At 38.6% G+C, this 27,591-nt stretch overlaps 1 protein-coding gene across 1 annotated transcript; it reads left to right on the forward strand.

Annotated features, from left to right (window-relative positions):
• Positions 1–1,399: 1,399 nt before the first annotated feature.
• LOC116304876 (uncharacterized) lies at positions 1,400–27,004 on the forward strand. The gene is made up of 64 exons (XM_089034812.1): positions 1,400–1,615; positions 2,286–2,358; positions 2,941–3,051; positions 3,621–3,745; positions 4,394–4,577; positions 5,038–5,439; positions 5,946–6,074; positions 6,708–6,793; positions 7,040–7,106; positions 7,227–7,271; positions 7,366–7,505; positions 7,804–8,017; positions 8,372–8,469; positions 8,571–8,648; positions 8,973–9,006; positions 9,283–9,386; positions 9,681–9,759; positions 10,134–10,247; positions 10,343–10,411; positions 10,709–10,840; positions 10,918–10,969; positions 11,461–11,518; positions 11,684–11,774; positions 12,146–12,283; positions 12,699–12,848; positions 13,143–13,202; positions 13,295–13,446; positions 13,675–13,768; positions 13,892–13,942; positions 14,172–14,272; positions 14,734–14,893; positions 15,205–15,302; positions 15,612–15,678; positions 15,768–15,823; positions 16,170–16,244; positions 16,477–16,561; positions 16,656–16,718; positions 16,870–17,008; positions 17,102–17,166; positions 17,609–17,722; positions 17,841–17,893; positions 18,084–18,182; positions 18,514–18,603; positions 18,685–19,092; positions 19,532–19,595; positions 19,664–19,759; positions 20,172–20,309; positions 20,481–20,588; positions 20,746–20,816; positions 21,078–21,241; positions 21,637–21,692; positions 21,792–21,892; positions 22,282–22,373; positions 22,506–22,585; positions 22,660–22,725; positions 23,769–23,882; positions 23,966–24,022; positions 24,169–24,264; positions 24,570–24,615; positions 24,718–24,773; positions 24,963–25,049; positions 25,378–25,615; positions 25,782–25,831; positions 26,299–27,004. The coding sequence occupies exons 1-64, from the start codon at positions 1,479–1,481 to the stop codon at positions 26,392–26,394; spliced, it is 6,816 nt and encodes a 2,271-aa protein (XP_088890938.1). The 5' UTR covers positions 1,400–1,478; the 3' UTR covers positions 26,395–27,004.
• Positions 27,005–27,591: the final 587 nt, after the last annotated feature.

Raw genomic sequence — 27,591 nt, forward strand, 5'->3', positions numbered from 1 at the left:
GATGGATTGATGGATGGACAGAGGGGGTAGAAATGAATAGGTCCATCAAAATACGTCTTACTAGGAGGTGAAATAATGATAACTTCTCCATCAAAGCTATCAACATCGATGACAGAAGTATTCTTGGCTGACATCTTGCCAGAGGATTCAACACAAGTCAAGGCAACTGTCGTTTTGATATCAGTCCCCTAAAACAGAAGATGGCAATAAAAATAAATAAAAGAAAGAAGAAAAAAAAAGGAAGCATTTTGGATTCTATTTCAGCCGCTTGACCACCCCATCCTTGTTGAGCAAAGGGAAACAATTGGTGCAGTGAACACAATGCCAAAAAATGTATTTCTCGCTCAGTGCAAAAAAAAAAAAAAAAAAAAAGCATTAAAAAAACATCAGAATTGTTATCCATACTTCTAGGATGATAAGTCAGGGCACGGCTAATCCACAGATAAATATGCGCGGGGAAAATTAGGGAGCAAGAACAATGTCAAAACATATATTTCAGCTTAAGACAACTATACTACTTGTTTGAGGCCGGTTTATAGTTAGCCATACCCTGACTTCAGTCCAGCTGTTTCAGGTTATTCATCGATAAAATATATATTCAGGGGCTTACAAAACTTTCCCCATTCATGATTTTTCTTAAAATCAATGTTAAAATAATTCCCAATGGCAAAGTCTATATTTTAGCTAAGTATATAAAATATTTATCTAGCAGTTTTAACTCAAAGTATTTTTGCCATATCTGAAATACAGGCTTAATTCTCAAGTACTTTGTCAAACTTTGTCATACCTTTAAAGATATTTAAAGAAGTATTCTTTAGTCTATCAAGCGGCGTGGAAATATTAAAGTAAGCTGAATGCGAGAGAAAATTCGACGTTCAACCCTCGTGTCTTTGAAGGACCTCAAGAAAGCGGGTGAGATTGAAGCCCGAAATTCCTTTGAATAAGACACTTATTTCTTCCTTTCAACCGTAAAACATTTCAACGTACCATTATCTATAATATTTAGCACTATAGAACCTAATACAGCAATAAAATGAGAGTTTTTCTTACCTTTTTTTAGTCGTCTTTACATCGTTGTTCAAGTTTCACATTCAACTCGAGGGACATTTGAGGTGATTTGAATTTTCGCGGTAATAATTTACTAACAAGGGGAGAGGGGATAGTAGATATCGTTCCTAAGTTTAAGCGCGATAAAATGTATTGCTTTTTTCACCCCAAAATACATCTTTAAAATATGTATAGACCCACATCTCAGTAGAGGATGTAATTTAAAAGCAAACTTTATCTTTTTTACTTTTTAAATACGCTTTAATACTTTTTATACTTAGTAGGGTAGGGAGGGGAACAGTGTGTACATAAGATCGAGGGTTGGCTAATGGTAACTAAGTGATCAAAATGGCTGCCAAAATACTTTCAAATGGTTCTTCGAAAACCAAATAATCAGCCCTCATGCCGGATCCATAACAATCTAGCCCATTATGGAAGGAATATTCGAAATTTCCTCCTCAGAGAAGGTAAAGACGTTAGAAGAAGACCTGAAGAAGGAGTTAAAGGAGCTTCAAAATGAAGTTGAAGACGGCAATTTTTTAAGCACCGGTCCCATGAAAGCTTCTGGGTGAGTTTGTTTACGCTCTAAAATTATTCATTGCTTTGATTTCCGAAAAAAAACTACTTTCTTAATTCTAGCCGTAAGTATGTGTTTTCCTTCGAGTCAATTCTTGGCGAAAACATCTAAAGTTATTTTTTAATAGAGAAATCTTTCCGGCCAGATGATAGTGTATTGTACTGGATTGTATTGTTGCTAGGCCGAAGCGTTTACAATTATTTTCGAGATTCCTTGCTGTGCTACTTAAAAATCAATTCGAAATCATAGAAACCGGTTCCATACAGAGCTAAAAAAGAAAAACATAAACGATCGTGACTCCAATAAGTTAGATATTTATAAAATTGAGTGGTTTTATTGCTATAGACTTGTGAATATTGTAACTGTCGACTGATATGATTTTGCGTTCGCTTCGGAAGTCAGACGACTATAATCACTTTTAATTACGTGACGAAATACTCAATATACAGCTTTACCCTTAAAAAAGGCTACTTAAAACGAATATTATTTCTTTTTTATCCATTATTTATTTGAATTACGGTAACTTTGACTTTTTTGTCTAAGGTTATCTGAATATTTTTACAACTGTTCAGTATGTATTTCAAGTCTATTGTTTCCAAGACGCGTATCTTATTTTCTTTTTCTAAATATAATAATTTATCCTTTTATGAATTGTTATTAGTTCGATTCCTCTGCCTAAAGATGTGGAACATTTCAAAAGGGAAAGAAAGTTGGCGATCACTAAGAGTCTACAGGTAAATAAAAACGTAGTCGTACATTTATAATTGCATACTCGTCAATGTTTATAGCTGTCAGTAATGATGTGTAGATGCTGTTCTTCTTGTAAATAAATTATAAAATTTGACGTAATGTACTTAATGTATTAATAAAATATTCAGCTAAAAAACATAATGAAATTTTGTAATGACCATCATAAAAGAAGCAAAACAAACAAACAAACAAAAAAGCAAAAACAAAAACAAAAAGACAAAAAAGAAAAAAAAAAAAAAAGAAAAGAAAAGAAAAGAAAACCATTAGAAAATAGATTAAAAAATAATTTCAAAAATCAAGCTTCTTGACACAAGTTTATAGCATCATAATTTATAGTGTTGGATTTTATATTTTGAAGGGATATTTCTTTGTGTCCTGCCACTCCAACATAACACTTATAATTTTTTTCAGTTCAGAAAAGAAAAAAAAAAACCAAACAAAACAAAAACAAAAAAAAAACAACAACAAAAAAACCACAAACAAAAAAAGAAAAAACCTATTTTTTTTTTAATAAATAGACTCAGAATCAAAACCAAAATGAAATTATTGCTGCTATAATCAAATAGGTTAGAGAGGCACAACCATTGGTTATTCAAGCCGACATAATGCATGAAGAGATGGAAACATGTGATCAACTGGAATATACAGCTAAAAGTATTCCATTACTGCTTCATCAGGTAATAATTCTACAACCAACAATTGATAAAATCAATCAGGTTTAGTTGATCCTATATACCTTGTCATACATCTTTAAGAACTATCAAATACCCTTAGGGGTTAAGGTGACTGGGAAGGGATAGAAGGGACTATTACACTATTACTTTTATTAATATAATATTAATTACACAATTAGTTGATCCCCAAGCTTCCATTTCTGATTTTGCTTTTAATAAAATGGTTAGGTTGGGGGGAGGGGGGTCACTAGCCTCCCACGCAGACATTCTAATAAATAATAATTATTACTAAGGGTTGTCACGTAACATTTTGTGATATCCCTAAGAACATCTGTGTAGTAGGCTAATTGGGTTAATGAAGCTAAACAAATTTTCTCAAATTATTATTTTTTGCTGTTAAAGATCTATAGTAAGTTATCAGGTGTTGGATATCTCCAGCATTTTATTGGCATTTGGCCATCTTCTGAGGTCTCAGATCTTGATTGACAGAATTAACCATGGAAACCCCCATGCACCTGAAGTTGCAGAGAGTCTGTAAACAATATTTCTAACAAGTTATGGACAAATTTTAGTTCTTCACAGACAGGATAGAACATCTTGTTCAATGTAAACACATGCACATGCTGAGGTGGGCACGGTTCAATGAACATTCCAAAGCAATGGAAAATCTCTACCCTGCTTATCAGGAAAGGCTAAGGTATGTAAATAGAGTACAAACAATAATAGGGTGCTGAATTATATTGTTTCCTAGTGCTATTGCTAAATAGCGTAAACAGTACTGCACGCTTTTGGCCCGGAGGGAGGGGGGGGGGGGGGGGACTCGCCTATATTCACTATACGAGTACGTGCCGCCAAACAGGGTATGGTTTTCAGCTTTTCTACTCTGGAACAGGGTATATAAAATCATGCTCGCTCTGGGACAGGGTATATGAAATAATGCTCTCTCCTCTCTGGAACAGGGTATCCATTTTTGCAATACCAGAGCAGGTTGTGATTTTCAGTGATCTTGCTCTGGAACAGGGTATGAATTTCAGGGATTTTACTCTGGAACAGGGTCAGGGTTCAGTGGGCTCAGCAGCACATCCCTACCCTAAACTGGCAAGAGTACCCCCCAGGGCTTTTGGTGGCTTTTTTGAGGTGGTCAAAACAAATTAAAAAAGTAAAAATTGATAAATGAAGCAAGAGAACGAGAGCCTTTCACCAGAGTGACCATCATGTTGTAATGATGTCCTCAACTAGAAACAGTGTATTTTGTAGAAATATTTCTGAGGGGGGTAGAGTAGGGCATGTTTGCATATTCTCCCCCACCTCCCCCCTCTAAAAAGGTTTCTTGCATTTCTGGCAGTAACATAATGGAGGAATATCATGATACAGTATACCGAGCAAGAAGGCTGGCTGTTGCATGTGAAGCAGCATTGGCAAATAGTGGGTCTGCAATGGATTCAGTGACAATAGAAGATCTGTTGATTTATACAAGATGGATGGTCTGCCAGATGCATTCTGTTAAAAGGATCAACAATTTTTTGAGGGTAAGTGAAATGCACTTAACTATATAATGACATAAGGAAGAACGGGTGTTGTAGTAGTGGTGAGAGCAGATTCATTCTCAGATTCTTCATGGGCAATATTGGGCTCACAACTCACAGGAACAGGTTCTTCCATGGTAAGGCTGATATATATATATATATATATCTATACATAATTTCTGTTTTTAGGCTATGGCTCTAGAGATGATGATCACTGTTGTAGTGTTCATTGTCTCTCATAGCCTGATAGCTTGATTTTTACAAAAGCGATTACCTAAAAACTGTCTGATCTCCAGCCTAAAAATAGATACAATCTCAGCCCCCACCAAGGTAAGGGTCCTGGGGCCCTGTCCTGGACCCATGGCCCCAGTAGCTCAATGCAAAGAACCAACCATTTGTTATGTCCTACACATTTCAAAGCTGTAATACTTCTCAGTTGATTATTTTTCTGGGTGTTTTGTAGATCATAGAATGGCTTCCTTCCATGCACAAGAACAACATCAAGCCTCAAGAAATCGAAAAAGAAGAAAAACCAGTTGAAGTTGAACAAAAGCCATCGGCTCCACCATCCAGAGCGAGAGGAAACTTAAAAAAGATTTTGAGTCAAGTGTCAATCACAGCTCACCTTCATGTCTTGAGGCCAACACCCCAGCCTGATGCAAGTCTCCCACCCCCTCCCCCTCTCAGTTTATCTGCATATCAATTAGTATCAGCCACTAATCCATCTGTTGCTGCCGCAGCTGCTGCATCAGGGGGAGGTCTGGCATCAAATGAGATTCACTTGAAGCTTCCACTACATGAGACGTCACTGCAGAAATTGAAGTCTTTGATGGAGTTCTTTATGTCTTGTTATGCTATTGATATGGTAAGCTATGGTAACAGGGTAGATGATGGCTAGTAAACACTAGCGTGGTAACAGGGATCCATGCACATGTTTGTAGGGAGGACGTGAAAGCTTAATTCAGTAGAAAGTGTTGCCATTTTCTTCATCATGACAGCAAAGTGGGAAGCGGTGGGGTGAATCACCTACCCTATGTAGAGCATCGTTAATCTTGTAAAATGCGATGGAATTTGTTGTTATTTTGCACTGGAAAAATGAATTCGATGCTCGGGATTACGACGTTGGTCTGCGAAAATGGAAAATATAATCATTGTCGTTGTATCATCTATAAAGTTCATTTTTGTGGCACGAATAATTCTGCAAAATATTTAGGTCGGGGAAACGTTATTAGGTATCTCTCCCTACCAGTAATGGCAACCCTAAATCCGCCCATTTTTGGCACCCTTTTACGACCGATGCTTCGTATCTGCACCAAGCACTTTCCTGGTTGTTTTTCAAATGTCCTCATGTTGTTTTCCTGTGGATTTCAGGAGATAAACCAAGTAAACACACATGCAGATGAAATGGACTTGTTCACCATGGTAACCCGACGATTCAAGAAGGTGTTTTCCAAACAAGAGCAGCTACGAACCTTTCCTACATATGATGCCTCAAAGGAGGTGAGATAAAGACCGCGCAACGCATCGTTGGATGAGAGGCTTCTCTCTATTATGTGTAGCTATTACTTAGAGGGTTTTATCTTTGTTCTCCGATTCTAAATTTCAGTTTGATTTGGCGTCGAGCGCTTTTACGCATGAGCCTTTGATTGCTCAAGGAACTGAGAAATATTGCGCTATGGACGCAAAAAAATCCGATTTATTTTTTCCAATTATAGCTTTAGGATTTAGTTACCCTTATAGCGAAGCATTCACCCTTCTCACAATGGCTGACAAGTGCACGAAAACGAGGTCACCCAGTCATTATTTCACGATAAAAGATATAAAATTACATAAAATGACTTTAAAGAAGAAAAGCATAAAAAAAATACCTTTGTTTTGATCTGAATTAGCGCTAACAGCCTTTATTTTGAATGAGCAGCTTTGTTCAACCTTGCAAGATGACTGGGTGACCTCGTTTCCGTGCGTTCATCAGCCATTATGAGAAGGGTGTATGGAGGCGGGTAAAGTGCGCACCGCCTATTGAACTCCTAGAAAATCTTGCGCATGCGCAGGTCTTTTCGATTATGAATACGGATGGTTTTTTTGCCACATTTTGTAAATACGATTCGATTCTGTCACCAAAAATCTTCACAGGAGCTTGGCGATGCCAAAATACGAAGTCAAGGTGTACTGTACACGTTCAAGCAAACATCAAACTGGACTCCTTTTGTTCAGCTCAGGTCAGTTAAAATTACCACATTACTTCTCTTCTCTTCTCCTCTCTTCTCTTCTCTTCTCTTCTCTTCTCTTCTCTTCTCTTCTCTTCTCTTCTCTTCTCTTCTCTTCTCTTCTCTTCTCTTCTCTTCTCTTCTCTTCTCTTCTCTTACTCTCTCTTTATATTCGGCAAATAAAATGTAAAATATAATCTGCAAGCTACAGTAGAGGTCATATTAAAGCTGTTACGTATACTTTTCCGCCATTTACAGACCTGAGAGAGATGCAAATCAAATCAAGGTCATATCAAAACTGAGGCAGGAAGGACAAATTGACGAGGTAAATACGTAACTTGAAAATACAGACTTCACTTTTTTTTTACAGTTCTTTATTTACAGATAACTTATCTTTAAAAAACCATGGCCTTGCTCAGATATCTTTTTCTTTAAATCATTCCAGCTTCTGAAGTCGCATGCTCGATTCCTTCACGTCCAAGACAGCACGGTTAGTAAAGTAGATAGCTAGTAGGTTTTAAAATACTTATCCCTCTTTAATGAATAGAGTTTTAACCAACCGTGCTTTCAATAACCTATTGCAGCGTATTCTTATCGCGTTGAGAGAACACGCTAAGGCTGTGATAGATCCGCCTATGCCGTTACCAGCCTCGGTCACTACACACAGAACACAGAACGACACAGCGGCCGTCTGGAAGAAAATATTCAAGTATGCATCAGCCAGGTAAGACATGAAGATTTTGAACGTTTTGCTTTTGAGATCCCACAAGACTTTCAAGTTGGAAAGCTGTGACGAGGTTCATATGCATTTTTCCCGCCATTTTGTACTCTGCGGTGCCATGGAATGTTTCGCGCGTGCGCATCTTATTTTGATCCGCTGCACACCGCGTTTGATTGTCCCTGTCTTGAATCTGCTTTTTGAGCCATAAAACTTGCTTTGCTACCAAATTAGAGGGAGGTGTATTATTTATTATCGCATTTTATATGTATTTCTTAAATACTTCCTTGCATTTCACTTACAGTTTGACGCGTGAAGACGTTCTAGACTTCGATTCCAAAGTCACCGATGATGAACTTGGTGTGGGCGCCAGCAGTGGCGAGTTTGATCTTGGGTCAGCGGTAGAACTACTTGGTTTAGAGGATGACGATGCAAAAACACAAGCCAATATGTTACAGGGTGCATACATGTCATTCCTTCTCATGAGACACCTTCGACTGAGAGACCTACAGAGAACCGTAAGTTGCGTCACTCACACGTTAACGCCTCAGGAATATTTGAAAGCCAGGCTTTCACAAACTCTTCACGAAATGCATCATTGGACGCCTTCAATCGTCCTCCAAATCTTCAAATGTTATGAATACTATGAAACGAGCTCTATGCTGGACAGTAGCAAATCAAGGCATTCTAACTCACAGATCGAACCTTGAAACAACCTCTGGGCTGATCTAAGTCAGGGCACGGCCAACTCACTGATGAAATTCCATCAAAAACAAAGCGGCAGCGAAAATCCAGTAACATTATTGTCAGGAAATTACGTAAATATCAAACGAAGAAATAAACTTTAATTGAAATAAAATTTACCTTTTCAGTGTCTTGGAATTCTGAACTATTTCCGTTCCCTCGAACGCACGCTGACCATCAACAATGGCGGGCTCTCTCTAGAAGGGGGCAAGCAGAAGCCATCGAAGTAAGAAAATATGGTTTAGCAAAGTTTATTTGCATTTCGTTATTAGATTCATCTGTTCTCTCATTCATCCATCCATTCATTCATGTTTTTCTTTCTCCCAGACATCAAGTGTTCCATGGTGCTGGTATTTCTGGTATTGGTAATCATCAGTATGCTCACAACACTCCTGCTGACTACAGGTAACGTAAGAAAGGTCTAACAGGGAAGGGGTGAGGAGATTTTGATCGCAGAGTTGCAAACATGACCACGTAGTATCACCTCACCACAAGCCCCTAACTATTCATTGTTCCCTGGGGCTACCTGGCTCAACCTCCACAGGGATGATTTTGATTGGAGGTGTAGCAAGCTTTATTGTATTATGCGTTAGGCTTTTTGTTTTGCAGGGTATTGTTTAGCTCCAGCTGGCCAAGAAACTATGAATTATACTCTTGCTCCCATTCATTTGGCCGGAATGAAGCAAATCGCGATGGCTGAACTTAATCAATGAATTTTCTGTTTTTCAGAATTGAACAAGCACAATTTATGGAATTCTCTGAGGTACTAAAATTCTTGTACTTCTGTGTGCTTTTTCGTTTCTACCAGCCTTAGCCAATCAGCGAAGACTTCATATGAGTAACAGACTCAGTATTTCTTACTGCGCAGCCTTTAAACGACATTTTTTACTTGATAATTAGCCAAGAAAATGGAGAACATGAATTTTGACCATAATGCTTTACGCACCTAGATTCGCAATCGCCTGGTCGCAAAGCACTAAAACCTTTGGTAAAACATGACAATGCATGACGTAATGATCAAACTTTATATTCTCATTAGGTCGAGAACCACGACGACTTCTACAGTACAGAGGAGGGCCGTATTCACACACAATACCAAAGAGGTTATTACGTTGTTTACGATACAGCGTTAAAAGACTTCAAGTAAGTGACTTCCAAAGAAAAAAACCTTCAATATTTTTTCGATGCCCTGAAGAAAGGACCCTCAATTTTTTTCGATACCCTGAAACAACCTTTGGACTGGTCAAATTCTACTCGCAAGAAATGTCGAGTCCAGAAATGGAACTCAAGATCCGAGAGGTGAGAGCACTACGCTTCTCTTTGAGTTCGAACTTGGGAAAGTGTGCGTGAGCGCAGTTGAATGCAATAAGTAACTACCGCGCTCTCAAAATAAACTGAGAACAGCTAGTAAAGATAAAAATTGTCATTTTTTGTCAGGGATCTTGAAACAGAGCTACTTTTAGTGGCTTCACATTACATCGCTAAAGATAAAGAATTTCGACTCCCTAAACAAAACGTAAGTAGAAACAACCTATTCGTTGAAGCTTCTTAACACGTGCGAATTTCTTTTCTCTTTTTAAATCGGTCACTGACAGGCACAAATAAAGAAAAACCTTTTCCCCTTCTACCTAGTCTCCTACGCATTGAGTGACGACCCAAAAACGTCTGCGTAGGAGGCTACGCTCTACCGTGCCGTTTGATTTCACGCTCAATCCACACTTACACCAGAGCAGATGTCATACGTGAAAAGCTCACAGTACGCGACGTCTCCGTGACGATGCCGTCTGAGCATTTGATTGGATAATCAATGATATCGTGCGTTGTGACACAAACCCCGCTCACATTTGACGATTCAATCTTACATGTTACTGTTGTTTGGTTTTATATTAGTTCCATGGTGATAGGATCGACATTTCGTCGTATGGTCATCAGCAAGTTGATAGATTCGCAGTTTTGTTGGACTTGTGGACCAATGAAGCAGCCTACCTGGAAAATAAGAGACAGGTAATTACAGTCTTTCTCAAAGCCCTTCTTAGCGTTTCCTCGCAAAAGTTTCTCTCCTCGTTTCTAATTATGTTTTGTGTTTATTTTTACTCTAGTTGATTGATTGTTACTACGAAGGTTATCAACACGTTTTTGATACCAACGAGAAAACCAAGCTCGCTCAGGTATACCCCAAATTCGGTACTGGGTCCCCAGAACCATTGCAAGACGGCGTGTCGTCCCGTTGAGAAAAGATCCCCTCCTTAATAATGCATCTTTTTTTAGCTTTACTGATAAACAAAGTAACAATATAATCAAGGGAATGGCACGTGATCTGATAAAATCAATTCGACTATCAAGCTACTACCTTCTTAATTACTACCAAACTACTACTTTCTTGCATCGTTTTAAAGCAGAGTTTCCTTGGTTAACAATTTATTTGCATATACGAACTAGTACTAATAGACATTTTGTTTGACAAGGTGATCACAAATGTCATGTCCATGCGCCCCCGGTTTGATTTCACAGCGGATTACTTCGTACGTATCTACCGTGCGGAATGCCTGAACCTGAGACTCTACTGCAACCTTATCAAGACAATACTGGACCAACAGGTTTGACTAGTTATTGACAAGTTTTTTGAAAGATTGGAAACTTATTGAATGATAACATTTTTAATTTTTTTGGTTAGATTGCAGAAGAACGAGAATATTTACAAAAAGTATGTCGTAAAGGGAACAAGGGTAGGTAACATTTACTAAAATACCTTGAAATTTTCGATATCCTGGCTGAGCTGCCTCTGGGGGGATTAAAGTCAGAGCACAGCTAATTCACAGATCCAATTGGAATACACCGTTCTCATAATGGCTGACAAGTGCACGAAAACGAGGTCAACCAGTCATTAGTTTACAATAGAAGAAATAAAAGCACACGAAATGCGTTTATAGAAGGAAAGTAAAGAAAAGTATAGAAATTGACTTTTTGTTTTAAACCTGTATTCGCGCTATCCACCTTTATTTTGAATGAGCAGCCTTGCTCAGCCTTGCAAGATGAATGGGTGACCTCATTTTTGTGCGCTCGTCAGCCATTATGAGAACGGTGTATTTCGCTTGGAAGGAAAATCGGAGAAGCCGGAAAAAAAACCCTTCAAATCAATTAGATCCAACAAACTCTACTCACATGTGATTATCAAATCTGTTTTACTAACTTTCAATTCGGTTTTCGTTTTTGGCAGGGTTTGGGCTTCCTCTGCGTGTGATTCCACAGCAGCTTATCGCCGTCAACATCAGCAGGTAATGAAAAATTGAGCCATTTTTCAAATACAAAACGGTTATAGAAATGTGCTTTGTGAGTAAGTCATGCCTTTCTTCTTACTCAAAAATGCACAAAAATGAATTCGGTTATGAATTCGTAGCTCCCTTGTTTTTAGATTATCTTAATTATTTTGTTTATTTCAGGCCCGCACTACAATATATCTACATGCTGGAGTTTCACCCGTCTTTAGCTATGATTGGTCGAATACCAGAAGCACTGAACAATATATTTAAGGTTAGTGGAACTGTATCTCTAAAATTAAATAAAATTATTTAAGTAAAAGGATAATCTTAAAAAATTGGTCTCTCAGACTCTGATGAATTTTCGATCGATGTACATGTTCTCTCTGATTAACTGAGTGACTGACTGAATAATCGGCCAACCGACCGGCCGACCGACGGAGTATTAAACCTTCCGACTGACCGACCCATTACTAACCAACTGACCAACCGACCAACCTAATGACTAACCAACCAACTGACCGACTGACCGAGGATTCGACCGTCTGGCCGACTGGCTAACCGACTGACCTACCGACTGATAGGACGGCCGATCTACTGAACCATATGATTGATTAATGTCTTACTTCTCTCCTACTTACACAGACATTCTCCGAGATTCACAAACCAAAGAGCACAGGGGAGATAATCTCAATGGAGAAGCGATTGCTTGAAGTGGCACAAAAGGAATGGGACTCGCTTGAACCGACCGGAAATAACTTTTCTGTGCAAACACAAAAAGACGTAAGTACTTGATTAGATTCATTCACCAAAAATTACTATTCTTACTTTACACAAATATTCTGGCGTCGGAAGCCCGAATAGATTTCGTTTTGGTTTACTGCGCATGTTCACCAAGTTATCCTTCCGTTCTTTTCCAATCTCCTACCCAGAGCCTACGTTTCTTAGGGCTCTAGCATAGTCCATTTTTTGACACCAGGACTTCTTGGACTACTCTTTGAATGTACGTGACGTCATAGTCTTTGTTTCTTTAATCATACCCTCCAACATGGCGGCCAGGTCTTTTCACGGTCCTTTTACTCTCATGAGATGGCATAAAGTAACGCTCTGTGGAACCCCAGCTGTTTCTTTTCCACGCATATACGTTTTTTTAACTCCTCTTTCATTCTTATAACTTTTTCTCTTATTTGAATGACAGCTGTTTTCCGAGGTGTTTATCGAAGATCCGCAATTCGTTTGCGAAGTTGGACAATCCCTGATTAATGCTGAGGAGAACAAGAAAGGTGGACGAAAATCCCTCAAAGAAAAGAGACAGATATTGTTGAATATCTGGTCTAAATTATTAGAGGTAAGCATCTGGCTTGAGGAGCTATCGCTTTGATACGTCTCTTGTTTGTGTCATTCGCTACCCATACTAACCTATAACATAACTGTTCGTTTGTTGCATCATACTGTACTATACTTTTGCTGGATTTTACTGTTTGTTTATATTTTGTAGCACACCATTTTGGCCTCGACTACGAAAATAAAATACAATAAAATAAATGAACCAAATTTTTTTACGAATTTTATTTTCGTCTAATACTTTAATCTCAATAGGGCTCCCTGTGTGTGGTCCTAATTATTTTTCTGTTTTATTCAGGTGATCACTCTGCGACACAGACTTATCCTATCCGCTCAGGAAACCGAAGTGGTAACAAAGGTAATGGAAACTTCATGCTTAAAAATATATTTGTATATGCCATCAAATCTCAAGTCACGAACTGATTAATATTCATCTTTTCCGCTGGACAGATATACCGTGGTCGAGCTAAGGAAATCGGGTTCGATGAATACCACGCCTTCTTGCGAATTGTCTCGTTCGATTTTGCGCAGTCGAAGCCCGAAGTGGATACCGAATCAGTATTGATTACACTCGTTCAGGAAGACGATAGCAGAATTGACAGGTAAATATAAGGGCTGTGAAAGGATCGGAGGTATCAGGCAAGTCGTTACTACAATCACGATATATGGTTTGCACTTTACTATGCGAGGGGTACTACGTTATATTATATTATGTTACTCCAGCCTGTGGCGGTATTGGCACCTTGCCCTTAAGTATTTTGTGTCGAATTCCAAATTAAACGGCTTTGTAGCCAAGGTTCAGTAACTAGAATTTATTCGTGTTTCTGTAGATACACACCTGCTTACCTACCGCTTGCTATACAAGAACTGGACGAGAAACATGTTGGGAACTTTAGCTTTAGGACAAGAGAAGGCCTAATGCAAGTGAGTATCCAGCACCTTAGTCAGGCGCCTTTCTTTTCTCTCTCCCTGCATCTCTTCCACTGTTTCCTGTTTCTTTATTTCCATAGTCGGTATTCTAATAGGTCATTGATTTGTTGTCTTTAGATAATGAATGGAACAAGCGTGGAGAAGCTGCAGACTGTCCTAATGACCCAGGTACGTATGAAAAAGAACTGTTTGGTTTGTAAATATTTTTAATTAGCACATGAGGAAATCCCTATTACCACCAGAAAGCAATTCTGTGCTCTGTTTCTGTCTATTTTATAAGGAAGATGAGCGTTTGTAAAACGTAAAATTGTAAAATGTCTATCAGAGTATTTGACTTTCTATTTCAAAATTTAAAAACAACGACACTGTGATGAATCGCTGCCTCTGTCGATTGTAGGTCACCCACAAGAATCTCATCATTTCCAGCCTTTTACAACTCGAGGGATGTGAAAAAGTAATCACGATTGCAAAGGCGAAGGCGGCAGAAACCGAAAAGAGGTGAGAAATATTTGGTTTGTGCAGTCCATTTGATATTTTATCAACACCCATTGGGCTGATCAAAGTCAAGTGCTGACTCACAGATATAAGACCAAACAAACTCTACTCACATGTAATACCGAGCCCAGGAATCAAACCTGAGATCCCAAAGGGGAGAGGCAAGTGCACTACCACTACACCACCCTTGGTTCACTAATGTATGTGATGCTGAGTCCAGGAATCAAACCCTAGACCCCAGAGGTGAGAATCAAGTCCACCACTACACCACCCTTGGTTCACTAATGTATGTGAAGTTGAGTCCAGGAATCAAATCCTAGACCCCAGAGGTGACAAGCAAGTGCACCACTACTATACCACCCTTGATCAATCTTGGACCGCCGCCAAACCACGAGTTTATGAAACGTAATCAGTTCCCAAACCGGTGGCTTCTAAATCTGTTTTGTTTCTTGGGGTTTTTTCAGTGAGGGTCTATCACCTGTTTCGTCACGTGATCATTCCTTGACGAGCCGTCGTAATTCAGTAGAAGAAAGCCAGTCTCTTAGTGCGTTTTCCTCCAAGAGACGGGATCGAGAGTTTGAAAGAAAACTTCAAGAGGTGTTTGTATCAGTGCAACTAGAAAAGGTAAGTCGATCGTAACAGCAAGTGTGTGTGTAATATAAAGACATCTTTGTTAACACAAGTCTTCAATCTTTGGATATTTACAACTGTTGATGTCAAATAGCCGTTCCGAGTTTCAGGAGGAAACCTGGGTCGAGTTTGTAGTGCATCGTGGGACGTTTTATGGGGCATATTTATTTTCTCTAAAACACACCCACAATGCATTGCAATGCCAACTCGACCAAGCTTTCTCCTCAACCTCAAGATGACTAATATATAATCATAGTATATTATAAAAATATATTGACCTATGCTGAATATCCATGTTTCTTTAGACGGCACTTCGAGACAAGATGTTAAACGAGTACATTCGCAAGAAAGAACAGCTGGGAGTCATGTTGAAGAATATCGATGAAGTGGTCAAATTGAAGAGGTAAGTAGGTAACAATTCGCTGCTGCTCATCCAGGGTTAGCATCATTTTCATGTAGAATATTCACGTGTTCTGTTCACAAAATGTTGTGCATTCTTTACTTTACCGTTGGCGTTTGTGAAAGTATGTGTCTGCAATCAAAAAACATGTACAGCGGTATTCCGTGAATCCCTAAATGTTTTGAAGAGTTGCGGATAAGATTTCAGTTAATTTTACCTTGGGTGACAGCAGTCGTTGTTAGTAGAGGCAGAATAATCTTGGTACTTATGTGCTCTGAACTTTTTTTCTGTTCTTCTTGGTTTTTTTCCTAGGAAACTGATAACAAATTTCTGTAGCAACCTCAACAAAAGAGCTGCGCAGTTTTCTTACCAAGCACAGGTAGGTATTGAGATCTTATTTTCAATTCAATCCTCTAATATTTCCTTGTACGGATTATATTCTAAACTATTATCCATTTCTATTTTCAGATTATCGCGTACACTATTACTCTACAAGATTTGCTGAGCGACTTCCCAGCTACCAGGTATTCATAGAAAGAATCATGAGACTTCACAGTATTGTTACTGACGTGTCACGTTAATGTAAAGTTTTGGGCTAATCAATAATGAATGACGTTGGCATATATATTAATTTTCAGCATAACTTACCATGCTATGACCCTGCAATTAGTGCCTCTAAATTCCATAAACGAGAGTCTCTTGGTAAAATTTTGGTTTAATATTGGTGGAGAACATACAATCAATCAGTGGTGGAGAACGCGGGCCATCTTTAATGATGGCGCAAAAAGAGCGCGACGTCCAAGGTCTTATACATAATATACAAAGAAAAGAATTGAAAGGCACTAACCTTTTGTAAATGATAATTCCTAGGGATGCACATTTTGTTTTCGGAGAAGAAGATGAAAAGAAAAACGACGAAGAAGAAGACGTAACGACTGATCCTATGTAAGTTAAAAAAATGCTTTTTACCGTGATATAGAACGTGTGTGGTGCACATGACAAGAGAAAATAGTAAGTTTTTTTTTACTTGTTAAAAATGACTTTTTGCCCCAATTATGGCAACAAGTTTTCTTTTGGTATGCAACGTGATTTCCACGAGGAAATGTCAAAAACACAGCCGCCATTTTGGTGATGTAACAAAACAAAAAAATTACTAACAAATCTTATCGTTTCATAGGACATTAAAGCAACGCCCAAGAAAACTTTTGTCCGCTGATGGCAAAAAGCTGCTTAACTTGTGGTTTATACCCCATTGCACCGAGGTAAGGAACGATAGGAATGACTATACAAGTTTCGTATCTGAACTTATTTTTCGAAGGTAGGATCTTTAATGTTGAATTTGTTGTGTTTTTACAGATACTCAAGATGTTCGGAAAAATGAAGATTGAGCAAAGAAACGTGTGTTTGAGAGTGATTTTGGTAAGTAATACCTGGGGTAATGGAGCGACGGTTATCGACTTTTCTTCTATTTGGGAACTGCACTGAACGTAACGGTTTCGGTTGCCATATACGATGGTTACTTTTGATGTTATGAAAAATTTCAATTCTATCTTTTACTCTCCTCTTGCAGCAAATTGTGTCTTCGCTTCACGACATCTGTCAGTATCTTTGTGCTCATGCTCGACTGGGTAGCTCCACTGCCCGGTTAGGAACGCAGAAGCTTGAATTTTCTGGAGTGACCGCTGACTGGGGTGGCACTGAGGGCATTGGTAAGTTTCAGGGGAGTCTTCTCAAATATCGCCTCTTTCTATTACCTGAGCTATCTTATTGATATTGGTTGTGCCGTATTTTGTTCTCTATAGGCGCTGAACTAAGGGAAATTCAAAAACAAATCAATCATTTAGAATCCCCAACTGATCCTCAGGAAGTAAGTGCTATTTCATACTTATATCCCTGAATGCTGACTAAAAGATTATGTGACTCTACCCCCCTTAAACGAAGCAACTGAGTTAAAACGAACCCATAAAAATGGAAAGAGCAACTCCATGTTTGGTAATAAAGCAACGTATCAGCTCAAAAAATGTGATACACATGATAAATAGCGCTCTACATAAAAATCGAATATATGCTATTAATAACCGGCCGACATTCGTAAAGAAAAATTTGTTGAATGGCAATGCAAGCCATTCTAAACTTGAGCACTTAAAATAACCCAATAATGTATAGAATTGTGGGACTAAGCATAAGGGAAAAAAAATAAATTTAAGGATCTGCCAACTCCTTTTCTCCGTTGGTGTTTCTAGCTAGTTTACGTTGATTCAGTTTTATAAATTTTACAATTTTACTTAGTTTATTATCAAATTTTTCAGGTAGCGGAGTTCCTCACTCGAAGACGTGACAATCTTTACCTTGAGGTGGACATTTCCATCAGTCATTCAGTCCGAGATACGTTCCTTTCGACTGGGAATGAATCCGCATACAGGGTAAGCTGGAAAGGACGCAATAGAAAGAGCATTCAGTTAATGAACTCCTGTATATTCGTTTACCATAGGTTGTAGTATCGACCCTCCGAGGTAAAATAGTTTATTTTTTTCTTCACAGAGAATCACAGACAACATGCATTTTGCACTGCAAAATCTGAGTAACCTTCCGAGGTAAGATCATGGTCAGATAGAGCACTTCACCTTGAGAGCTACTTTTCCCCTTTTCAAGCCACGTGTCAATCTCTTGAAAGAGTGGCCGGCACGTTGGTTTTACCAAACATTTACCATAAAGCTGAATGGGTCTATAATGTGTTATATATTGTCTCCTTCTACTACAAACATTTTTATTATTGCTTTTTAGAGCGAATATGTACAACACGAACTTCTCTGTTCCTGAGCCACTGGATTTTAAGACGCCTTTAGGAAGAGAACTCTACCCTTGGAGGTCATTCATGGAGAAGTATGTCGTTACATTCAAAGTACAGTTTTAATCTGTGGTGTGCCCCACAATGAGCTGCTCTATTCTAGGCTTTTCATGTCTCTAATACGTCACCTTAATGTGGTGTTCCCCACGACTCTGTTCTAGGACCTGTCTTGTCCTTAAGTCTACGGTTTTTTATAGTCTTTGTTAAGTCCTTAAGTTTCTTTGCTGTCCAATGAACTCTGACATGTGAGCTACTCCCGTCTCCTCCTGTTAAGTAATTGATCAGAGATATTGTTTTCCATGATAAATCTGTCACCCCACCTGCAAGTGAATGTATTCGCTTACCACGTTGTTGTGTTGTATTTAGGTACGGGCCCTTTCCAATGACGTACTGGCAATGGCACCAGATTGGAAATAGCATGCAACTATGTTTAGCTGGACTCCGAGAAGTAGACAGGTATGGAAAAAAAACCTTAATTATATTCATCTCTCATTCGCTATCGTCTAGAATTTTGAATCATGGTAATTCCTTTCGCAGGCACGTCGTGAATGGAGAAATCCTAGGCGTCTCTCTCCTCCTCGAAGACGTCCTACAAAATGGTCTTCCCGAGATGTTCTTCTCTAGACAAGACGAAGACACGACGAGTGTCGGATCACCGGCGCAACGCTCTCGGCCCAACACGAGTACCTCTCGAAGACCACCCAGCCGTCGACACAGCGATATGGGGGAAGGAAGCACTGAGTCGGGAGGGCAAAGCGATAGTGGCAGACACTTCGATATCCCAAAGGGACCGTTATCAATGAGCAAGAATCCAAAGGCTGCTGTCAAGCTTATTAATATGTTTTTATTGGTGTGTTCGAGGCTGGAAATGCTAAAAACTGACTGGGGATGCAGGAAAATGGGCACCAATGAGATAGCGACTACGAAACACTTCAGGAGATTCTGGTAGGATATCGATAGACTATGTAATATCAGATAAAACAGAAGTCCTAGTTTCGGGCCTTGCTAAAAAAGAACCTCCATTTTGTAACCAACGAGTTTTTGTATGAATTTGGCTAGAATCTGCTATTGATGGCTTTCACGGCGGCCATGTTGGAGGAACTTAACAAAAGAATTGTCAATGAATTCTTTTGTTATATCCTTCAACATGGCCGCCGTGTCTGTTGTTGTTTAGTTCTCTCGGGAATGGTTGAAAACCGTCAATATGCAGCTCTCGAAATCTAAGATGGTTCGTGCTTCGATATTTTCTTATAAAGAGAAGAGTCAGCTCATTGTACATAATGTAATGCCTAATTTAAAACATGGGGCATTCGCTGAGCAAAATACTAACCTTCTGACAACGAGTATAATAGTTAACATATTTTGTCTTTTCATGTTTCTTTAGTAAAATGTACAAGATTGAGGTCCTACAGCCAGTCTACCAACAAGTGGCAATGAAGCTGGGCTTGGTAAGAAAAATCATCTTAAAATCGATACTCAATCATTCATAACCTGTGGTTGTCATTATTTTCTGTAGGGTCAAGAATATGCTGCACTGGGTGCTCTCACCAGTGACGATGAACCGCTGACCTCACCACCGGGCTCAACAGAAATGGAACTCAAAATCAAACAGGTTGGTTAATCACAAATAGAATAGATGCCTTAATATCTTGATCGTGACTTTTGCGGTGTTCCTGCATCCTGATGATTGGTGAAGAGTCTTGCACTGTGATTGGCTCAACGGATGTTGTCCATTTACACTGCAACGGTGACTGTGCCGCGTACCGTGGTTTTCCATGTCAAGATCAAACACACTGAGTCATTGGACTTTTTCGCTTGAAGTTAATTTTCTACGACTTAGGAAGTTCACGGGAATTCGCACTGTCATTGTAGTACTTAATTGTTGGAGATCCAACGAAAATACTCCGATACAGCACTGTCACGCTTTCGACACGTCACTCCTGTAACGCAAGTGTTTCTTAGTTATGAAATCTTATTCAATCACCGTTTATTCTCCTTGATTATTCGTTGATTTGTGTCCACAGCTTGTAAGGCTACTAGAAAACTTAGAATGTACGATGATCTCTGACGTCATGAGGCGGATATCGCGTGAGCACACTCTTGTGGTGTCTGAGAGAGGCCGTGATGATGCGACGCTTCCCACTGACCTATGGAAAAAACCGGTTAGTAAACCTGTTTGTCATGTTCTAGGACTGAATTTGGAGTCTAAATGGATTGTATATCGATTGTATGTAAAATAGACCGTTTGCATTATGACGTCATATACTACCTCTAACAGGATTCCTTAAACTTTGTTGTTCAGTCGATTACAACCAGGTGTCTCACAATTGCAGGTCATGAAGGAAAACTCCACTATCCCCAAACCACATTTAGTAGAAGATTTTGTACTAGACTTGATGGCTGGTCACATGGAAGATGGAGAGACCTTGGAATTCACTCGAGTAAGTGGCCTGTGGCAATTTGTGGTAATATTACTAACACGAATTGGTCAATAGAAATTATCAAGGATGACATAAGCAAAAGCATTATTGAACAATTTTAAAAACTAATACGAGTAGTAATTGGAATTGGTTTAATGTTAACTTCTTTTTTCAACAGGAACATTTGAATAAATGCTTAGTTAGACTAGCAGCAGAAACGAACATGAGAGAAAGAATTTGCTTCGAAAGGTAATCAGTTCGTATCCTTAGTTACTGTTGCTTTGATGTTGCTTACTGTAGCTATTGTTGCTGTTGTTGCATTGCTGAGTCTGCTGTTGTTATTGCTTTAGCTTTTTTGTTCATCCTGCAGCTCAGTTATTCTTATTCTTGTCTTTGTTGCTGCTGCTGTATGGTTGTTACTGCTTAAGCTGTCGTTCACAATGCATCTGATTTTGTTTAATGTGAATGATATTATAAATATCATTTAACTGTGCTCTTGTTGATATTTAGTTATGCTATGTATTATGAGAACCTCCTACGACACCAGCACCAGCTGTTGTACATGAAAGAGCAAGAAATAAGACAGATTAAAGACCAACTAGAGGAGAGTTCCGCTGCCACTATTGTAGATGTCCATTGTCAATTAGCCGATAGAAGCCATGAACAATTATTAGGTAAATAAAGCTTTAAACCTTATTTAAACCTTATAAACTAAAAAACCAACTAGCCAACCAATCAATTTATCAACCAAAACAACCAACCTATGCGACCCCTTCCACTTACTAGCCAACCTATCTACCTACTAACCAACCAACCGACCGACCAACCACCGACTTACTAACCATCCGAGCAGCCAACCAACCAACCAGCCACCAAACTATCAACCAACTTGCCACCTACTTTATTACCATCCAGTCAAACCACAAATTGTTAGATTCCATCTAACCTGAGTATCAGAACTTCAGGGTGCCTGGGAAGGGGTTGGGGGCCTAAGAGAGCCTGATACTCAGGTTAGATTCCATTTAACGCATTATCTAAACAAGAAAATATCGATTTATTTATTTTCTAGAAATCACTGCTTTGCGAGCTAAAATTATGGAGATGAGAGAGACACTTATGAACCAGGTACGAAAAGAAGTGATCCTATTTTACTGTTGTTTAAGTTTATACTCACGGTTGCAATAATACTCTGGGTAGGTAACGTATTTTGATTGTGTTTTCCAGGAAAAGCAGATCCGTGAAAGACTTAAGAAGGACTTTACTAAACTGGTACAAGAATTGTTCAGCAACTGTTTTGACATGAAAAACAAGTTTGAGGAATTCAGGTGAAAAGAAATGTTTCCTTTCTTTTGCAATGAAGGACCAGTGAATTTTCCAGGAGCGGATGTAGAGGAGGTGTGCACCACTCCCATAGATAAGCTGACGATCTTTTTTTTTTGGAAAACAGACCATTTTCGAGATGCAAATTACCGCTGTATTCCTTGCTTACAGACTCATTTACTTAGGCTTAGTCTCGTATCAGCGTCTAAATATTCTCAAATACCAACGGTAAAGTAAAGAATGCACGGCTTCAATTAACAATACTAACACTGGTGCATCTCCTCCTAAAAATATGTGATTCCCCTGTATTGAAAGGCTGGTAGGAGAGAGGGAGATGGACTAGTGAAACGACATGTTCTACGTTGAAGTTCCTAAACTCTCTTTTTTTTAAAAGGCTTTTCCTGCATGATGACGTCCATGAAATTCTAAATGAAGTTCGTAGACATGCACTGGAAGACATGAGGGAGAAATCTGGGGCAATGAAAGGTAGGTCGGCACTTCCCAATAACTGGAAGCATGGGAAAAGTTACAAAGATAGAGAGAGGAAAGGGGCGAGAGTCAGAGGAGATAAGGGTATAATTATGATAAAGTTTTAAAATTCCTAAAACGTTTTTTTAGCTGTAGGAGATGATCAAGTGATCAAGAAGTGCGAACAGATCCGTGTATATCAGGAAGACAACACTAATCTCGGTCAAATGGTAAATATGATCTTTGGCTGGTTTAAATAGAATTATCATAGAATCATTGAAATGATGATGTTGTCTTTGTTTAGTTCTTGAAAATGAAAACGATGAATAACTGGAAGAAGACACGATTGTTCATGCGTTACCATGACTCTGTAAGTACTTGCTGTCATTTCTGTTTGTAATGTTGCTGTGGATGTTGCTGCTGCTGCTGTTGTTCTTGCTATTATTGTTGTTGCTGTTGTTGTTATTGCTGCTGTTGTTCTTGCTATTATTGTTGTTGCTGTTGTTGTTGTTGCTGTTGTTGTTGTTGCTGCTGTTGTTGTTGCTGTTGTTGTTGTTGCTGTTGCTGTTGTTGTTGCTGTTGTTGTTGTTGCTGTTGTTGTTGTTATTGCTGTTGTTGTTGTTGATGTTGCTGTTCCTGCTGCTACTGCTGTTTTTGTTGTTATTGCTGTTGTTGCTTTTGTTAATGCTGTTGTTGTTGTTACTGTTGTTGTTACTGTTGTTGTTGTTATTGCTGTTGTTATTGCTGGCTTTTGTTATTGCTGGCTTTTGTTATTGCTGGCGATTGTTGTTATTGCTGGCGATTGCTGTTATTGCTGTTGTTGTTATTGCTGTTGTTGTTATTGCTGGCGATTGTTGTTATTGCTGGCGATTGTTGTTATTGCTGGCGATTGTTGTTATTGCTGGCGATTGTTGTTATTGCTGTTGTTGTTATTGCTGTTGTTGTTATTGCTGTTGTTGTTATTGCTGTTGTTGTTATTGATGTTGTTGTTATTGCTGTTGTTGTTATTGCTGTTGTTGTTATTGCTGTTGTTGTTATTGCTGTTGTTGTTATTGCTGTTGTTGTTATTGCTGTTGTTGTTATTGCTGTTGTTGTTATTGCTGTTGTTGTTATTGCTGTTGTTGTTATTGCTGTTGTTGTTATTGCTGTTGTTGTTATTGCTGTTGTTGTTATTGCTGTTGTTGTTATTGCTGTTGTTGTTATTGCTGTTGTTGTTATTGCTGTTGTTGTTATTGCTATTGTTGTTATTGCTGTTGTTGTTATTGCTGTTGTTGTTATTGCTGTTGTTGTTATTGCTGTTGTTGTTATTGCTGTTGTTGTTACTGCTGTTGTTGTTACTGCTGTTGTCATTGTTGTTCCTGTGGTTGTTATCGCTGCTGATGCCTTAAAAGACACAATATCATTTTCTTCAAGGTGGAGAGTCTTCGTGAAGAAGCCGATCGTGCCAAAAAAGAATGCCTTGAGGTGAAAAAGATGGCCGAAGAAAAAGCACAGTTAATGAAACAAGAACAAGCAGCACTGAGAAAGGTATCACAGATTTAGAAGAAAAGTCAAATACAATCTTGTATTTTTTAACTATGGTTAATATATAAACACTTATAATGTTGTAGGCCTTATCTGAACTTGAAAAAGAATGTCAGAAACTACGGCGAAAGCTACAGTTTGAGGTAAGAATTAAAAGAGCAAACAAAAATCGAACAAAGAATACATAAAGTTCAAGGAGTTTTAACGTTAATAGCAAAGCCCTCTATCGTTAATCTCTCTTCCGTTTTGTCATCGATCATTCACTGATATTTTTCACTGTACTTCTTAGCAAAAGTCCAAGATGCAGAAGATGCATGCACAGATGCAGGAACAACAAAGCATGCGTCAACTCGAGCTGGCCAAGTCTACGAACATTGATAAACTGGTAAGTGAGATTAAGCAAAACGTGTCGTCGTTGTTTTTATACCAAATACATTGTTAAGGCAATTTGTAATCAAATTATATCATTAAAAACTACGGGACAGAGAGACATGCTGCGCCTTGCTGTGCCGATGAGTGATCATGACGTAATTTCTCGCTGTGTGATTGATTAAATCTATACCCGACGTACCTTGTTGGCGCGATATCACGTTCACGACTCGCGCGCTCTTTGAATAATTCAATCATGTTCTTTCAATAAAAGTTAACTTTAACTTGCCACCTAAAAACTTTTATCTTGTTTAATTTTAGATTTTTGATCTCGAAGAAAAAGAGAGACGTCTACGCATGCTTACAGGTGTGTGACATTAAATATCTTAATAATAATCTTTTGATATTATTGCAAATATATTTTAAGCTAATTTGAATGCTAAAATCTAAAATGCTGGTTTTTTTTTAGAAAATCTTGACCGTGATCAAAGAAGAAACATGTTTCAACAAGAGCAGTCGAAGAAGGTGATCTACGCAGCTAAATCTAGTTGTAAAGGATTTAAGTAAAAAATTAACCTTTTCTTCAAGGGGATTGGGTTGAATGGAAGACTTGGTAGGGCGGGTGGAATGGAAAGGATTCTTAGCTTGTAAAAATTTAGAATGAAGCTGAATTATTCATGGAAAGTTTATTTTTTCATCCGCATATATTTTCAGACTTTAAAGCAGATGCTGATGCAGCTTGAACATGAACGAAACCTCAAACTCGACGCCTTTGAGAGAGTCGAGGAACTCCAGAGAACGGTAAGAAAGTGCGCCTATAAAAAACTTAAAATGGGATTTATTGGAATGGGACTAGGATTTATTTCTCTACAGATGGTAAAATAGAAACTCTAGGATTGGGTTTCCGCAAGGCTCATCACTGGGGCGAAAAGTTATGAACATTCAGGCTAGAAAATTGATTGGGATCTGTCATCAAGATCCTGAAACAATGTATTCTTAGGATGATGGAAGTGGAAATAACATTTTTCTAGACGAAGAGTCTTATTTTTGCAAAGCAACTTTTCTATAATCTTGGAAAGATGCTGCAAAAAATTTCGGTGTATCGTCTAACCTTATCTTTTATCTTCAGATTTATGGGTACGAACAACATCTCGGTGGAATGTTATCACGACCCACTTCCGGTATGAGCTCCTTGGAAAAGCGTCCATTCACTTCCTGGCTGCCTGTTGCTGAGGTGGCACCAGTCCCTCAGCGGTCATCATCTGTGATGGGTCCCAAGCCTTCACCCCTTGGCAAGCCCCCTGGGGGAGGGGTGTGGCCACCTCCTGTTAGCTTCCCTTCTCGTCAGGTTACTTCGCCTGATCTTGGTGAGTCTAACTTTCAACTTCAGCTTTTGATACGATTCTTTCGTGCTTCTTTTTCTGCACGTCATGTTGCTCTAATTTTAGGACCAAAAAATTATATTCTGTACTTAACAGACTCGATGTTCCAGGTTTTTTGAGGTTCCTAACAAATATCAACTTTCTATTTCAGTTACAAATGGTTCCTCGTCGCCGCAACAGAAAATCCAACGACCCAAAACGGTTAGTATTTCATGTGCCACGACAAGTTTCATGTATCAACGCAAAAAAATTGTATAAAATTATAAACCTGGGCGCCCGGCAAACTCTCGCAAATCAAATTAAAATTTTTTTACTCATTAATTATTCATGAGCTCATCGACCAACCAGGGTTTCTTATTGGTACCACGTGCGGTAGTTTGAAACCCCCATCAAATACGACCACACCCATTTCAAAGTTCTAGTACTACTACTCGGACTTAATTTACTAGAATTATTTACTAGAAATATTTACTAGAACTCGGCTTCGCCTCGGCATTCGAAATCCCACTCGGATTTTGAGACCCCAATAGAATACAGCAGGGAGTATTTTAAACATTGACTCGAACAAAGGGAGAGACCCAAAAATTTTACTAACGTTTGCAAAAGTTCATTTTTTTTTTTTGCTTTGCTGATCATGGTTTCTCTAATCTATATATTTTTTCTTGCAGCAACGTGGCCGTCTGCGTGAAAAGATTGCTGACACTTTACTGAGTGATTTAGAACCGGATTTCGACTTAGATCCTCGAAGGGCACCACCCATATAACGACTCAAAATATTCTGCCTCGCTAATAGGGGACCACAGCACGACCTTACATAAACATGTCATAGAGCGGAACGTACGGTTCTGACTTTCAGTACGTACACGGCACGATATGCCTTAACATTGAAATGGCTTCCCATAAGAATGGTTATCGTTCGAGTGGGAAACATACGGTACTGACTTACAGCACGTACACGGTACGACATGCCGGAACACTGAAACGCTTTCCATATATTCATCCATTCACAGTAAGATATGGTACGGCTACAGTACGACAAGGAATGTGCCTTATCGTTTCCCACATATCAAAACCGCTCTATATCCACTTTAATTTCTACCATAAGCTGTATGTCTGATGTACAGCAACATATGAAGTCTTTCATATCCTAATATATTCTAAATTCCATTGCTAAATATAATAAGTGCTTTTTGTGCAGATATCAGCTGTGCAATGCAACAAGGTGTGAAATTTGTATTTTGAATTCTCGACGAAAACCTGTCTATATAATGCATTCGATTAAATATATTCCCTTAAATAATATACTTAAAATAATTTACCAAATTATATTGCATACTTTGTAAATACACTTATTTTTGCACTTGAACAGTAATTTCAGATTTTATACGAATAAAATCATATTTAATATTGGTTTAAAAAGGTGCTCTGTTTTTATTTTAAAAGTACAATGCATTCTGCTGCCATCGCTTGACGTTCGCGTTTGTATTAAAAATATTGTTAGACCACAAGAGACTAAAACCATTAGAACGAGCAAAGAAGCAGCTTTTAACACAAGCAAAGCTATGAAGAAGCAATGTATAAAGCAAGCAAGTCAAAAGCTACGGTATTTATGCAAAGTCCATTTACGCGAACATTGAGAAATTGCTATGCAGCATCGTACTTGGTACTTGCCTCTTTGCCAAGAGCTTGAAGTTGTAAAGTTAGTTCTGTTAACCTTCCTTGAATGCCATTCAGCTATCGACTTGTTGTAGGACTTTGTAAATCGGACTAATATTCATGTCCAAATCCCCAGCTATGGTATTACGTACACAGTCCCCTTGCCCGAAGACATTCCGATTGAAAATACTTGGAGACGAATGTTTGCCGAAAATGTTACGAATACGCTAATAGCCAAATGTTTATCGAGAAGTTATGCGGCGATAAATTTCAGAAACTTTGTACGAATGTAAGAAAAAAAAAAT

Source organism: Actinia tenebrosa, unplaced genomic scaffold (genome assembly GCF_029948245.1).
Source record: "Actinia tenebrosa isolate PJP-AT-01 unplaced genomic scaffold, QUT_ActTen_1.0 PGA_scaffold3__52_contigs__length_22856419, whole genome shotgun sequence".
NCBI lineage: Eukaryota > Metazoa > Cnidaria > Anthozoa > Actiniaria > Actiniidae > Actinia > Actinia tenebrosa.